Source organism: Athene cunicularia (genome assembly GCF_003259725.1).
Source record: "Athene cunicularia isolate RWA chromosome 7 unlocalized genomic scaffold, athCun1 chr7_part1, whole genome shotgun sequence".
Taxonomy (NCBI): Eukaryota; Metazoa; Chordata; class Aves; order Strigiformes; family Strigidae; genus Athene; species Athene cunicularia.
The window spans coordinates 19,251,031-19,267,295 of NW_020799107.1; the positions used below are offsets into that span (position 1 = coordinate 19,251,031).

At 37.9% G+C, this 16,265-nt stretch overlaps 1 protein-coding gene across 1 annotated transcript in view; it reads left to right on the top strand.

Annotated features, from left to right (window-relative positions):
* Positions 1-16,265, top strand: part of DPP4 (dipeptidyl peptidase 4) — a 40,834-nt gene that overhangs the window by 254 nt on the left and 24,315 nt on the right. The window contains exons 2-9 of the mRNA XM_026852469.1: positions 7,901-7,999; positions 8,566-8,660; positions 8,773-8,847; positions 10,770-10,822; positions 10,924-10,996; positions 12,134-12,254; positions 12,663-12,823; positions 14,678-14,781. Of these exons, the coding sequence (XP_026708270.1) occupies positions 7,901-7,999; positions 8,566-8,660; positions 8,773-8,847; positions 10,770-10,822; positions 10,924-10,996; positions 12,134-12,254; positions 12,663-12,823; positions 14,678-14,781 (781 nt within the window). The remainder of the gene's footprint in view (positions 1-7,900; positions 8,000-8,565; positions 8,661-8,772; positions 8,848-10,769; positions 10,823-10,923; positions 10,997-12,133; positions 12,255-12,662; positions 12,824-14,677; positions 14,782-16,265) is intronic.

Below are 16,265 nucleotides of genomic sequence, written 5' to 3' on the forward strand. Positions count from 1 at the left end.
GTAACAAAGTTTGTGCTTTAGGGAACAGGGTTGGTAGAGCTGGAGCTCTGGGGAAACTGGGAGGTATTTTGTCAAAAAGGTGTCTCACCTGAGGATGGGGGGTGCGGGGAGAGGTGGGAGTTGAAAAGTCCCTCGATCCCCCTGTGAGCTGAGAAAATACGAATTACAAGCGCTATCGTTTTCAGCATTTTCCTTTCCAATTGCAGCAGAAGGCTGTAGAACCAGGAGTAAAATGCCAGTTAGTCAATTTTCTAGGGTGTTTGAAGAGACAAGATTATATTCCCTTTAATTTGTTTTCTCAGCACAACTTTTGTTAACGTTATTGAGTGAAATTATAGACGCAGCACAGTGACAGAGCTCTGAAAAGTAGCAAAAAGATTTGGTATGCATGTTTGGACTCTGATCAGTTTGTATTTTCCAGGTTGCCCTTGTAGTTCTGAGTGTTAATGTGAAACAGCATTAAACCCTCTTCAAGCAGTGCATTGCTTCCTGCTGGTAGGACAGAGTTTCAGGTTAATCTCCCTTTTTGTGTTCTTAGGACTGACAGCTGAGCAGTTGTGATATGTAGAATTCAGCACTGCAAACTCTAAGGAAACAAAGTGTTTTCTAGGCTAGACCTTTGGTGGTCTTCTGTTAGAGATGCACCCCAAGGAGCATGAAGATGTGTATGTTGATCTTGACAGCGTGTTCATAAATAAACACAGCAATTGCTTATGTGCACAGAAAGTTACGGTGGGTTTTTTCTATGTCAGAGGCAAAGGTTGTGTCACTAGTGTTCATATGGCATAATTTATGCTTAAATTTCTCTGCAATTCAGCCTTGTCATTACTAATATCAGAAACATTGAAAACTAGATTTTCAAAGTCCGGATATCTGAATTACATACCTTCTGGGCTAAAACTTGCATACATGGATGCTGACTCTCTATTATTTTTGGGGAGCTTTTTGCCACTTACCTCAAAAAAGCAGATTTTTGAGGTGACAGAAAATACTCTTAGTTTCAGAAGTTGGAAGAACAAGAGAAAGGGTCTTGATGGCTTACAAGATACATGTGTGCAGGCATAACACCTAGTGAAACAATTCTGTATGCAGGCCTAAACTGCTAGAGTTGGTGTTTGTCTACCTTAATGCTAGTGCTGTTTTACTGAAAATCAAATGGGTTTTCTTCTTTCATAAACTAGCATAGGAATCCTTTTGCTGTAGAAGTGGCTGCAATTCAGTACCAGTCATTGAGCTATATAGTAAATAGATTTTACTTTAAAGAAACACTTCTGTTGGATGACATACAGAATATCACCATGCTGTCAGCCTTGACTTGCGTCATTTTGGTTATAAAAGAGTAGGGCAATGTGTCAGTCTTTTTACTGTTGGCTCAAATTAATGCCTGGGAAAATACCTAGCACACCCAAGTAGTTCACTAGGTGTCTCCATCTCAATCCTTATTTTATCTAGAGGGGTCCCAGTTCAAAAACTTGAATTCCCATCTCTTCCCAAATCAGGCCAGCAGTAATGTCTGGAAAACAACTGTGACCATTATAGTTCAGGAACTGCAGGATGCTTTTGAATTTTTGACTGAAGGGTGCTAAAGAAATGTTTTCTGTTAGCTGAGAGTGTACAGGTGGTGCAATTGTAATTACTGCTTTATAGGCCAGAGCACTTAATCACTGACAGTTTGATTATACAGCTTTTACGAATGACCTCATGGCATGCAAGTCAGCTGAGGGGGCCTCCTGGGGCAGTACAGATGCTGGCCTGAGTACAAAATGAGAGGTGGCAAAACTGAGGGGTGGTGGGGAGGAGCAGCAGATGCTCACATGACTGACTACGTGAAATCAAAGTCTGATCTGATAAAAGTAATTGTAATTGCAGTCAAGCCTTCATTTCATCCCAATGGTTCAAGCATTGGGCAGGGAGTGAAAATGAAGATTATTGATATACACAGATAATTTTTAGTTTGGATTTCTTACCTTTGGCCTGCTGCTCTTTTCGACACTGTGCTTTTCAGTGTGTTTTCATTTCATAAGCTTAGTAGTCATACAGCACAGAATTAGTTTGATAAATGGGTTCCAGTGCAGTAGAAGGTTTTGAAATTTTGCCACTCCAGAGGGGTTCTGGCTTGTTGGCTGTGGATAGGCAGTAGACCTGGCAAGTGAAATTTTTGCTACTTCTCTTGCAGCCATTTAGCATAAGCAAATACTGCAGACTTAAATTTTCAAAAGGGTTCCCTAATTTTGGGTGCAGCCCTTCACTATTTATCTTAAGGGTCTTCAGCCAGAACCGTATACAAAATTCTATAGTTTTTGTTTATACACACTGCCTATTTTGCCACTTTATTTTAATAACAACATGGAGCTATCAAACAGTTTAATCTTAAAACAACCTTGGAGGTTGTATTTTAAGTCTGTTGATGAAAGCATTATTATGCTTTGAGGAGCTATTCAAGAGGTGACTACAGGAGCCAAGTGGTTGCCCTTAAAGCATGAGTATTTTCTAAAAGTTGTGGTCTGTCCATAATTCATTTACCATTTACTTATGCTTCTCCCATTTTTTTTCTCCTGCAACTTTCCATGCAAAAGACAGATTGAAACATCCAGTTGCCATACACTTTACCTCTTCTCTAACAGCAGTTCTTGTTACAGCCAGCTGGGCAGGAGGTCCAGGAATGAGAGGAAGAGTAGCCAATGCTGAGAGCAGGAAGGAGACGTTGCAGTATCTATTATCATTCTGCTGTTACGAGCAAGTCATAAACAGCCTTAGAGTGGGGGGTCCTATACCAGTGTCTGGTCAAAAAACAGGTTCCTTCACCCAGAGGCCTAATTCTCCAAGGGCAAGATATTAATGAAATGAGAAGGCTTATCCCTGCCATGGTTGGATGATACAATTTGTGGTCTTCTGTGGTCTTTTGATAGAAGTGTACCTAGAAGAGGTTGGCAAAAGCATAGCAGGTGCTGGGGAAGTTAATGACCTTAAAATGCCTGATGGTACTTTGTGAGTCTGATGCCTAACTGATATGTTGGGTATTGCTAGTGGCTGGTAGAAAGCTACCATAAGTAGAGATAAGGGTTACTAGCAGCAGAAGTCCAGTAAGTTCGTGTTGTCATCCTGGATTTGAAGTTGAAGAATGTTGGGACTTGCGACACAGCTTCGTGCTTCAAGGACTCAAGAGAGGTGAGGTTGCAGATCTTCCTCACAGCCCTGTTAATGTATAACTGAAATGAAACAGAAATAAAAGTCTCCAAATAGCTCTCATAATTGTTCTGTTGGGGATGGTCATATCTACAGTCTTCTCCTGTTTATTCTATCTGCATTCTGTCCTGAACCAAGCAAATTTGTGACTAGGTGGTGTGGAGGAGTACCTATTGCCAGTGTCAACACCCTGCTTGCAACTGAACAGTATGTTTAGAATACAGAGAGGTTTCTAGCTGATACACAGCCCCTGTATTTGAAGACCTGTGCCAGAAAATGAATGAATCTGGCAGCTGTGATCTCTCATGGGAATAAGGGGTCCTGTATTATTTCAGTTTCTGAAAGGCATCAGCTTTAAGGGTGTTTAGGAAGAAAGCTAGAAAATCTGTGAGGGAATTTAAATCTATGGATCAGAAATTGATCTTTGAAGTAGAATAGCTTTGAATCAAGATTCAAAAATTAAAGTTTATATAAGAATCTTGACTCTGTGTGTGTTTTTTTTAGAGAACTGTTATATAAATCATGAGCAGTAGTTAATTCCAGTAGCTGAGCTTCAGACAACTTTGATCAAAATCATGGCTGAAATTCACTCCAAAGTTGTATGGGAGATAAAGCAGTTTAACTGCCTTGTTGTGAGTGTGCTGTAGACTTGTCTGACCAAACAGTCTTTTGGCTTAAATCTGACTGTTCTAGCTATCCTCTTTCCCCCACATATTTATCCACCTTGCTCTGCATTACAAGATCCTTGTAGTCTTCATGTTACATGTGGATATATTACTTTCCTAGATAGTGAAGGAAAAGGTAGAGAATGGAAATGTTTTTCTGCTATATGTCCTTGACTTCTGTAACTGTCATTTAACTCGGTTATCTATCTTAATTCAAATGTTGAGTAATGCAATATAAAAAAAAATTACCAACAGTGGATTGTTATCTGGAGCAGTGGATTGCTATCTGTATCTGATTGCTTCTGCTATTTTTATTTCCTTGCTTTGCATGAGATGGGGCAAATTTGAGAGGGACTCCAGAGCTATTGATTACAAAGTTAATGATTAACTCTCTCTGGGGAAGTCTCTGTAGCCCCAGAGAGTGGCACCTGGGTGAGCTGTCACGGCGCTTACCTGTTCGTTATGGTCTCTCCTGGATGTCTGGTATCAGATGGGGTTCTGGGTTAAGTGAACCTTTGGCCTGACCCAGTAGAGTAATTTTTACTTTCTTCTTTGCTGGAAATCCATTTCTGTGCTCTAATTGTCACATATCCCAGGCAGTAACTGGGGGCTTGAGTGTAGGGGGGAAGGTTTTTGAGTGCTTTTTTACACACGTTGGAAGAGAAACAGGGAAGAAGGAAGGTTTGGAAAAAATAGCCTGAAATGTCACTTACTTTTCTGACTAACTACTGAATCAGTCAGGTTTCCCTTCTTGCATCTCTCACGCTGCTCCTAAATTACATTCTTAGATTGCAGATCATTATCATTCTTGTTCTGCTGTCACTTAAAAATGGCGATACTCATTCACCTTCTCTGATTTTTATCATTTCTCTGTCCCTTTCTTTCTTGTTACTGCTGAGCATCATGCTTGTACTTCTCTTTCCCTTGTGGTTCTTCCAATCTCTCTTGGTAGTGGTGAACATGCAGTAAAGCTTCCATTATTACTGGTTTTATAGTTTTCCATCTCTTTTAAATTAGTTACATAATTTTTCGCTCATTTTTATTATATATGGAAATTAGTAAAATGTGTCTTGACACTGGGGAATAAGCAATACGTATACCAAAAGTAATTTGTCAACAACTTTAGATTTTGGTATGGTGGTGTGTCATACCATAAACCTTACACAATAGTTAACTTCTTGCTTACACCTTACACCTACAGAAAACAACTCAATTTTTCTCTAGAGAAAGGGTGACATATTAGAAAAAAAAAAAATCTAAAATTAAACCAGAACTGTTTATCAACTTCTTATGAGTACTACTTGCATAAAAGGTTAAGAGCCTTCTTCCCAGAAGGACTTACTTAAGTTTTTGCTATTGTAATAGGGTATTATGATGTAAATATTTCCAGTATATCATTGTAACAGTGGAAATATATATGTGTTGCTGGGGTTGAGAATAGGGTAGAGATGAAGAGCTAGTCATTTGGAATTTAGAAAAATAAGTCTGTATCTGGGTTAGTCAAAAATGAAAAATAGGAAGAAAAATCAGCCTTCACAGCCTCTCTGAGGAACCTAAGAGTGAAAGAAGCTGTTTTGCTAAAATAGGAACATACATTGACCTGTATCCAATCTTCAAAGCCAATAAAATGCTCTTGAATGTCAACAGCTACTTTATTTTGTCAAAATAAACCTGTTTGACACTTTCTTTCAACTGGAATCTGAACAAGAAGAACCAAAATACAGAATTCAATGTATGTCGAGTATCTTTGGTCGGTGGCATAATGTGGATAAGTAAGAATATACTGGTAGTGGCCTATGTCTTAAATTAAGAAAATACTTCAACTAGATCTTTTATGACTGTACCCTTACAGCTTGGCGTATGTTTTCATATTCAGTTACTATGTGGAAGGTGTTGACAGAAAATGAAATTTTAATTTTATACACAGCCAACAAATCTTAATAGTGGCCTGATTTTTAGTAATGAGACCTCAGCAAAATATGTATGTCACCAGGGGGGAAAAACATTCATCAGTTTGGAAAAATCCCTAAACCTGTTCATCAGCCACCTGTCTTAAATTGCTCCTCCTTTTCCAAGAGAGAATTTTGTTGCTTTCTGAAGCCCCTCTAATTGAAAATGACACTTACTCAATTAGGAAGGAGAGAAGTGATATTCCCAACTAGACAACAGTCCCTGAATATCAAATGCACACTTGTTCATAATCCATCAAATTAAATATTCAGTTAATATAGAATAATTAACCTGAGAAATTAATATTCTTGCAGGAAACTTCATGAGCAAGAAATCTAGACTAGTAATTTTTTAAACAGTCAAATTGCAGATGAAATTGAGCAAGAAATATTTTTAACCTTTGCTGAGCATCTTAGACTAAAATCATTGTTATGGCTCTTGACTTTTATTGCATCAGTGTCTATACAGTCTGTGATATATATATATATATATATATATGCAGTGTGCTTACTGTTTGGAAATAAGAGTAAAGCTGTAAGAGCTAATATAAATATCTTCCCGTGGTGTTCTTCCAGGTGTCGCATGTATTTAATCTGCAGAAAGATAACCTGCAAAAATTATTGTGAGGTGCTTCTCTGTGTGTATGTCCCCAAGGACTTTGTGCTCTTTTTCTTCTTCAGCATAATGGAAGAAGAGTCTGGCTGTTCAAAAGTACCTGAAAGACTGAATTTCTAAGAATTGATAGGGCAGGTTATTATCTTGGTTGATCAGTCACCACATCTGTATTTGAGTGTTTTTATCAATTGTTTTTATCCTAGGTCTTTTGATTTGTTCTGGTAGTAACAAAAAAGTAATGACTTATCCACTTGAAATAAAAATTGCTTCCATCTGGACTGTGTAGATCTGTATGAGGGTAGATTTTAGGTTTCTGTTTAAAAAAAAAAAAAAAAAAAAAAAAAAAATAGTCTTTGTTTTCAGTGAAAAAATATAACAAAGACTCACAAACCATTTTTTTTTAATTAATATTATTTGAACCTTTCAGACTTTGGAAACAGTAGCTTGTGCACTGCAGCCATTAAGAAAGAAATCTTTTTCATAGAAGCTGTTCTGTGAAACCAAACATGTTAGCTTAACTGGGTTCAAAGTTTCACTTAGTCTTTTCATAGTAACCCAGTTACTTGGCTTTAATTTTGCAGTCAAATTAGTAATATTGCAGTACACATTAAGATATCTTGGTGTAAAACACATCTAGAGAGGGATAAATACTTAACCAGTTATTTCATCATAAGCTTATCGGTAAGCATTTGTGATTTAATTGTTTGTTTTTAAATTGGACCTTCCATGAAAATTTTACTGCTCAGATTTTTTTTTATTTGAGATATTTCTGAAATATGGGTTTAACAATAAACAGATGATTCGCAATTGAATGGTTCACGAACAGGAGCGGCAGTATTACGGAGCATCTGATAAAGTACAGCAGCAGCTTTAATTTTAAGGTATCTTTCAAGGTCTGTACATCTTATCATATGGATGCCACGTTTCATTCATCTGGACACCCTTGCCTATCCACCACTCTCAAATATGAGCATGTATGTCTCTGCTTTGCATGATCCACCCCACAATGGATATCTGATGCAAATATTAGCAGTCAGGGCTCTGCAGCAAAATTCCCAGAGTGAATGTAGGGGGGAAAGGCACTAAGATCACTTCTTTTCAATTTTAGAGGAGTACAAGTACATGTTTCCTGAAACAAGAAGGCCAGAAGTCGTCTCTTTATTTTTGTTACTATCAAAAAGGTATTTTCATTTACTCAAAAGATAACAGCATTTGTGTACCTTAAAGTAAAATAGCAGCAAAGGCATCTGTAATTTTACGTGAGTTTGTTGAATGATCTCAGCAATACTCCTTTATTTTATGCTTACTGAATTTATCTTGCATTAAAGCTTTAGTGCCTTCTCACTGCTAGTACTTTAGAGCTGGTTAGCTAAAACACATCAAACCGGCAACAAAACCATACTTATTTTAGTAGTCGGGCTAAGAAGCTGTGGTGGAACAATTTGCAGTAATGTCAAAATCTCTCTTCTGTCTATTTCTTTCAGAAAGTACCTCTGAGCCTGATTCACGAAAAACATACACTCTACAGAATTACTTGAACAATGACTACAAGTACAGAACACATAATTTGCAGTGGATTTCAGGTAATTGATATCTACATACAGCATGAATGTCAAGAAAATTTATTAACTTCAGTAAGCTGAGGTGACTACTGTATCCTGAAAAAAAAAAAGTTAAATTATTTAATGGTGCCGTTATAGAAAGGTGTGTAGCTCAGAGTTGTAGTTTTTTTTATTTTATTTTTTTCCTCCTTTCAATACATGTTCACATTCATGGCAAGCTATATTCTCCTACTGCTGAAAGAGCATACTTGCTTCTACGCTTTTTTGTAGAAGCATGTTATCCTACAAAGTGTGTCAGCTTCCTGTGCATGAGGATATTGGGGAATAGGAGGATACAGGCCCCTTTTCCTTTTGAATATGCGTGGTGTCCCAAGGGAAAGAGATGCCAGAAGGCAGAGGCTGTGAGCCCCAGGACTAGTTTTTGTACACGTTCTTGTTCAATAAGCGTCATTTTGTTACAGAAGTGGGAAATGCAACATTGACCAGATTTTTGAATTTTATTTACTACTTAAAAAAATAAGGGGAAAAGAGAAGTAACTGATGAGGAATTTACTTATTGTTTACTAGCAGCTCTCTTGTTCTTCTAGGAAATCAGTATCTTCACAAAACAGCTGATGGGAACATTCTACGTATCAATGCTGACACAGGAACATCCTCAGTAATCTTGGCGAATACAACATTAGTACGTTGACTTATATATGCAGATGTTGGGAAAGATACTAAATTTAATGTTTTGTTCTGTGCATTTCTTTGAAATCAGTGCTTAATGCGTTCCTTTTGCCCTTTGTTGACAGGATAAATACAAGGCAACCACAGTTATATTGTCTCCTGACCAAAAGTTTGCTCTTCTGCAGTACAGCTATACAAAGGTACAGGTGCACTTTACCTCTCTGAGGACAAAACTGAGAAATAAAGATTTGGGAACAACTGAGAGGCTGAGAGAATGTGGGGGAAATGCAGGAGGATGGATGAATGGATGTCTGTAGGGGAACAGTGAAGTGGGGCAGGCAGACGGAGAAGAAGAGAGACTGTGGGCTTGGCACAAGAGATAGGACTGCCTGAGAAAAGAAGCTGGATAAAAAGTAGACCAGGAGATATCACAAGGAAAGTGAGGCTGAGTGGTTCATCTGGGAAGACAAGCTAGAAGAGTAGATAGGCATGACTGTCCAAGGAGTTGTGTGGGTAAGAAGTGATGTGTAGATACATATGCTTGTACATACATGTTGTGTATATTTATGGTTGTTATATTGTGGTGTTAGGACATAAGAATTTCAAACTGAGATGAATGAAAAGCAGCATCTGCTTATAAAGGAAGGCTGTCCCCTTGCATTTGAAGTGGACTTGGGCGTCCTTGTTTGCTACTGTCACCAAGCATGTGAAAAACTTTTAGCATATGCCTTATCCTGGTTTGGTTCTGAAACGTGCAACAAAGGTCAACCTACGTTTATGCCAGGTGGCATGAAAACCTGACTCTGTGTGCTGTTGAGGACAGTCACGGAATGGAGGTGATAATTTGCCCTACAGCTTGTATGCTGAGAAACCAGTAACTTTGTTGCTATTTCCTTTTTTTTTTTTTTTCTAGAGAGCTGCCTGTTTTGTTTGTAAAAAGCTCAGTGCTGATTTGTGCAGTGTACAAATACTCAAGCACTGTGTCACTGAGTTCTGTCTGCATATTCTGGCTTTGCAGTCCAAAAATGCCTCTCACAGTGTGCCAGCCACAATCCATGCACTCAGTCATCACTTCTTTTCAGTTTTAGCTTCCTTGCTAGGTACTACTAAGCCAGTTACCTTTTGTCTTTCTGAATTGTTTAGAATTGTTTTGAGTTTTCACTGCATCATTAGTAGCCACAAAATGCCTTATATTTTTCCAGCCACCCTAGACATCCCCTCTACTTGTGATTTATTGCTCTGTTGTATTTTATTTGTTGCAGTCATAAGAGTTTTATTTTAATGCTGAAGCAAGATCTTTTAACCTTTATATAATAGTGTGTTTGAAAGTTACGTTATTAGTAATCTTTATTGCAAGAAAACAGAGTAACAAAATGAATCATGAGGATGTAGACGCTTCTTATGTAATAGCCATCTGGTTGTGTAGTCCTAACTTATTGTTTTATATCTTCATACAAATCTTCAAGAACCATCATAGAAGGTAGCATTATTGTAACATGTCAACATGTGGGCTATATCAAACCTCTTCAACCCCACGAAGTGAACACATTTAAATGTGGCTGCTTTATCATCATCGTCTTTCTCTCTGTAAGTGTCCACAGAGTGGTACAGACTTCAAGAGGCAGGTTTCTTAGAGAAGGGGTTTATTTCTGTGACAGTATTAATGGGAATAGGTCACCCTGGAACTGGAGGAACTTCTATAGAAATACTGCTGGGGCTTGTGAGGACTGCTGAACAGTAAGATGCCAAGTTAAATAATACAGCATGGAAAATGAGACAGAAAACAGCAAGTGCGCCAGTAAAGCAGAAGGAGGAGGATTAACTGTGCATAGCTACGATAGTCTGCCACATAGCTACAAGGATTTCTGAAAATCCACAGCATCTCTGGCCTCTGTATCTCTATCCTTAGTCAGTGGCCTCTGTCATAGCATTTAAGTGATGGCCCCAGAGCAGTGGCAATTTTTTCCTAAACCTTGCAGAGATTTGTTACCCTTGTATGTTCATTGTGTTCTGTTTGTCTTAAACAAAAGCATGAGGAAGGTTTCAGCAGTAATTCAAACTATAAGAGATGTAAATCCCAGTGAAATTTATTTTCTTAATATTAAAAATAATTCTTTTGCAGTTGTGGAGGCATTCCTATACAGCTTCATATCACATCTATGATTTCAATAGCAGGTCAGTAATTTTTGTACACGAGACAGAGTTTTAACATTATTTTGCAATGAAATGACATTTCACTGATTTCTCTTAGCTGCATTTTGTTTTTGTTTTTCCAGTTCTATTTTAGATGGCAGACTACTACATAATGATACACAATATATATCCTGGTCACCTGTTGGTCACAAACTGGTTAGTAAAGATAAGTAAAATATATAAACAGTCATTTTTGTAGATGTGACGTGGAAGCTCACATTGTCTGTACCCTTGAGGTTTGGGGACTTTCCTACTGTTAGATAAAGTAGCTGAACTAGTTTCCAAATTGACTGCTGTTGCTGGAAAGACTCCAAAATCCCTCTGTATGTTATGACTTGTTCGTTAAAGAAGATGTATTCCTGTAGTGGCCACAGTGGTCATGAAATGCACAAATGCACACGAACTTCATGTTTTTACAGTTGCAGACAGTAGCTCATCCCTTTCAAAGGCAGCAGTATTACAATTGTCTGACTACTCATCACTGTGATTTTTATGTCCTAATTACACCCTAATCAATGAAGTTTTGTTTGGTAGCTGCATGTAACAGGGATTAGAGGATCAAAATCTGTTTTGTACTCTTTCCCACTGTCCTTTTCTTCCTCCTCTCCTCCCGAATCCATGGCAATGGTGACAGCCACTGTGTTTGCAAGGCTTGTGTGCTCCCTGTGGTGAGCATTGGATCCGACTAAAGAGCTATTAGAGCAGAATGTGGTGTTTATTCTTATTGCTTGTAGATATAAGGATTATAGAGCCCAGCTGCAGAAGCAAAGAATGTTGAAAAGAGCTTTCTGCATCTTGGAGCAAAGCTGTGGAATAAAACTGTGTTCTTCAGTTTGGGAGAGGAAAAACGGGGGTGATAAGAGAGGCAAGCAGGTGCCAAAAACTAGAGTAGTTCTGAGTGCTACCGAAGAAATGCACCATCTTTACAGATTTATTGGCAATGCTGGGACCCCCATCAATGTTTTATCAAAGTACTGATGGTTTTCTTTGAAAGACAAATTAGTGAAAAACAATTTCTAATGAAGGAAAATAAGCTTGTCTCTCAACAGAAAATGAATAGCAATGTTTTCAAAACTTGATACTGTAATCATGTCATTTATCATAGTTGCTTGGTTTTTGCATCTAGGCCTGAAGTTAAGTTGCTACACATGATTTGTATTAGTAATTCAAGTTCATGAAGTATCAATGATGTTTTTGTCATCTGGTGTACAAGTAAATTTCTCAGTAGGTTAGGCAAAGGAAGGAAGTAGGATTTACTTTAACAGTAATTGTAATCACAGTGATGTTTTCCAGGCATATGTTTGGAATAATAATGTTTATATAAAAACTTCACCAACAACAGAACCTGTGCAAATCACTAAAAATGGAGAAGAAAATAAAATTTTCAATGGAATACCAGATTGGGTTTATGAAGGTAACTGTCAAGCATATTTTACTTTGCATTATGATGTAAAAACTTTGTTTTATTATAATTATTTAATTATAACTGTTATTTCTTATTATTGAAAAGTTCAAAATAATCTAAGTATGTTTTTTAACAGAAGCATGCATCCTTACTGGGCTAGTAGGACCTGAGGACGGAAATGAGTTGGCCTAACTCGCAGCATGTCACTGGACATCATAGTGTGTGAATTAGCTTCTTAGGCTAGATTATAAGCATTGATCTACCGTCTCATTTCAGAACACCAACAGACAGTCTGCACTTTGGTATTTGAACTTCAATTAAAAAAAAAATATTCCTATTAAAAACTAATGAGAACAGTACCTAGGATAGAAGAGCCAACATCAATTATAACTTAAAACACATTTGTGTCTCTTTCAGAGGAAATGTTTGGCACCCATTCTGCTCTGTGGTGGTCTCCAAATGGCAATTTTGTGGCATATGCAGCATTTAATGATACAGAAGTTCCTGTTATAGAGTATTCCTTTTATTCTGAGGACACCTTGCAGTATCCAAAGACCGTTAGAATACCGTATCCCAAGGTCTGTGTTATTTATTAAACATGGATGTTCTGCAGTTTCATTAAGAGAGTAGTCTCATTTAATCCATTTCTGCTAATGAAAATATTGTCTGTCTCTCCTCAACAGCTTGCTGTGATTACTCTTTCTGAAGTCAACAGTATCTGGCAATGTTAAAGTATTTTATTATTCCAGAGGAAGGGAAAAAAAAAAAAGTATGATTTAAGGTTTTATTGTTTCACCAGAAAATTTTGAGGTAGCGAGTAGATTCTCTTAAGGAATTCAAGTTGGTAAAAGTGTTTGGCAGATGTACATTGTGTTAAGGTTGTGTGTGGTATTGATAATGGAATCTTCTTCAACTAATGTAGCATTCTTAGTTGTTGGATGCGTCCTATATTGGGATTCTTTGCCCACATCTAAAGCTCTTTCAGTTTTAGCTGTGAGAATGAAGCCTTTAGTGCATGCAGCTCCTTCTCCTCCCCTTTCCTCTCCACATGACTTTGTTCTCACTGCTTGTGGCACAGTTGTCATTGGACTAAATGGTGTGAGAGTCAGAGTCCAAAGAGGTTCTTTCAGATACTCCACAAGTCGCGGGTTTCAGACTTAATTGACCTGTGTGAAGTTATCTGACATTATATGGGATTTTGATTTAGCAGAGCAATGCACTTAAGACACAAGTACAAAATACACTTAGACTACAAGAATTGCACTATACTGCTGAATTGCAATACAAACTTGGTTCTCATTGCTGGTCTCCATAATCTGCTCACTGCCACAGTGCTGAGTATCCCCATTGCCAGGAAGGAATCTATGGGTTAAAACCATCTCAAACCCATCACTTTCTTCAGTTCTTTTTGTTCATCATTTGGTTTTTATACTCTGTTCTGGGCTGGGACACCTATATAACTCTCCCATGCTGATCTGGCTAGGTCAGGGAGGTATTTTCACTCTTGATTGACTGGGGCAGAACAGCTGATAGAGCCAACTGATTGCTTATCTGATACAGCTGTTTGTCTGGTGTAAAAGCTACCCTCTGGTCCTCTTTGTGCTAAGTTTAGCTTCCTGTGCAGCAGCCGTGGTCAGTCAGTCCCTACTCTTCCCAAGGCTTCAGGAGCACTTGCCTTTTTCTGTCTCCTTGGAGCCTGCCCCAGAGGGGTCACTGATGCTCACAGCAAGCTGCTGCTCCCTGACAGCTGCTTGTCAGGGTGCTCTGCCCTGAGCCTGGTGCTTGTGAAGAGATGTGGAATGAACTGCCAATTAAATTACGCCTTTTATTGCAAACTCCTTTGTTTGAAATATTCCTGACTTCTGGAGGGGGTCAACTTACTACTACCTAACTGTTATGAGGACTTGGCTAGTTAACTACTAGAGAAGCTGTTGCTGGCACAGTTATTATATTGCTGTCAGTAGCACTACATTAAAAATAGTGGGGTGCATGGTACAGTCACAGATTTGTTTGTGGTATAGGCAGCTTTTATATGATCACTTAACGTAAGGTATGTTTCCATGAAGAAGCACTTTTCTGTCTGTTAGAAATGGATTTGATTCACTCTTAGGTACTGTGTGTGGCATGTGGGACGAGATGTGGTCAAACAGTGTTTTGGGTACAGCAAGCCCTTTGTAGTTACAAATGTTTCTAAATGTAGTAGTCTTTCTTACCTAGAAATACATAAGTAACACTTTCACATTTAAAAAAAAAAATACAAAGGATAGTTTATGTATTGATCTTAAGAACTGCATTTAGGAACTTGTCTTTTCACATGTTTGAAGTTGGCTGGTTCTACCTGATGGTCTGTAGTAATGCCTTTGTCTATAGTTTCAAACACTTCACTAGGAATGTTCTCTCTTCAAAAGTACAATGAAAAATTTTATTTTTAGGCAGGAGCTAAAAATCCAACTGTGCAACTCTTTATTGTGGATACTAAATCTCTTCCCGAGTTCCGCTCTGCCGAAATTTCTCCACCTGAAGAAATAAAATCAGGGTAAGAAATTTTGGTTGAATGTTTATTTGTTTCTTTTGGTGGAGGAGGAGGAGCTTTTATTTGTGACCACCCTATAATTCTGTGTATATGGCAGTTTTTCCCAGTCATGTGGCTCTGGTAGCAACAAGATTTACCAGAGAAAATCTGCACAGAGATTATCCTCCTAGTGATTATATATAGATGGCATATTCCATGTATGTTATATTCAGAATGTGACAAGTTCTTGGCTCATCACATTCAGTGGAGTCTAACTATGGTGAAGTCATTTCACAGTACAACTTTAATATGAGCAAGTTTTGGTATAATCAAATTATAATATATGTATTCCAATTCACTGGGGAGGAAAAAAAAAACAACAAAAAACAAAACAAAATCTTAATGGTAAGTGAAGATTTGATTTCATTGGAAGCAGACTCCTTGCTGAGGCAAGGTATCATGGTTGTCTTCAGATTTATACTTAAAATGTTTGTTTTCTTTGGAAACGTGGTGAAAACCGGCACCTCTCACAGTAAATGGAAAATTGTATTTTTCAAAATGCCACTGGAAATGCACAACATGATATAAATGTATTTTGTAAAGAGCAGCTAAATTGATTTAAAATGCATGCACACAGAATTTGGTATCCCAGATCTTGGGTTTTGTTTTTTCTTTTTAACAGTATTGTGGAAATTTTTTAGAGGTTTGCACTTACAAACATGATGGGTATGGAAGCGCAGGTTATACTGATAAACTTCAGAAAAAACAAAAGAGGTCTGTTAGCTACTGCATAAAACCAGCATTCTGTACATGGTGGCCAAAAAGCTATAACTGGAATGTCAGTGCTATTCTGTTTCAGTCCTCACCACAGTGTAACTGACATCTCTGCGTTAACTGAGATACTCAAGATTTTATGAATATGTTGTTTATCGTTTCTCTACAGTAACACTGCAATAGCTAGATGTTATATAGCTGTTGTGTGCCGTTTTTCTCCATAATTTCAGAGCCTCAGAATTAAAAGCCCTTTATGTTTTGGTCAGTTCTGGTTAAGATCTCTGCTGTCTTAGAGTTGTTTTTCCCTTTGTTAACACCTAATGAAGCTGAACAGCGCTGTTGTGTGACCTGGGGAGAATAATCATCATCTGCCTTCCAGCCTTGTACCCATCTGGCTAACACAAGCCTGAGTTATGTGGAGTTAATCCATTTTTAAATTAATGTAACACTCTGTAAATGAGGTTTAATACAAAGCTAAATCAAGTCTTGAATGATGAATGTAAGGATGGAAATGTAGTCTTTCTCCCAACAGCTAATCCAAATAATGAGCATGTGCATCCTGTAAACACTGAGGTGGCCAGAACAAGTCTTGGGGAATTTTGCAAGAGCAAAAGTACATGAGCGGGAAAAAGGAAGTGATGTGCAGTGTTACTGTTGGGTAGTTTTGCTCCTGGAAGGACAAAATAATGCATATTTGCACAGTACCTATATTTAGAATGCTGTATGACAGGAAA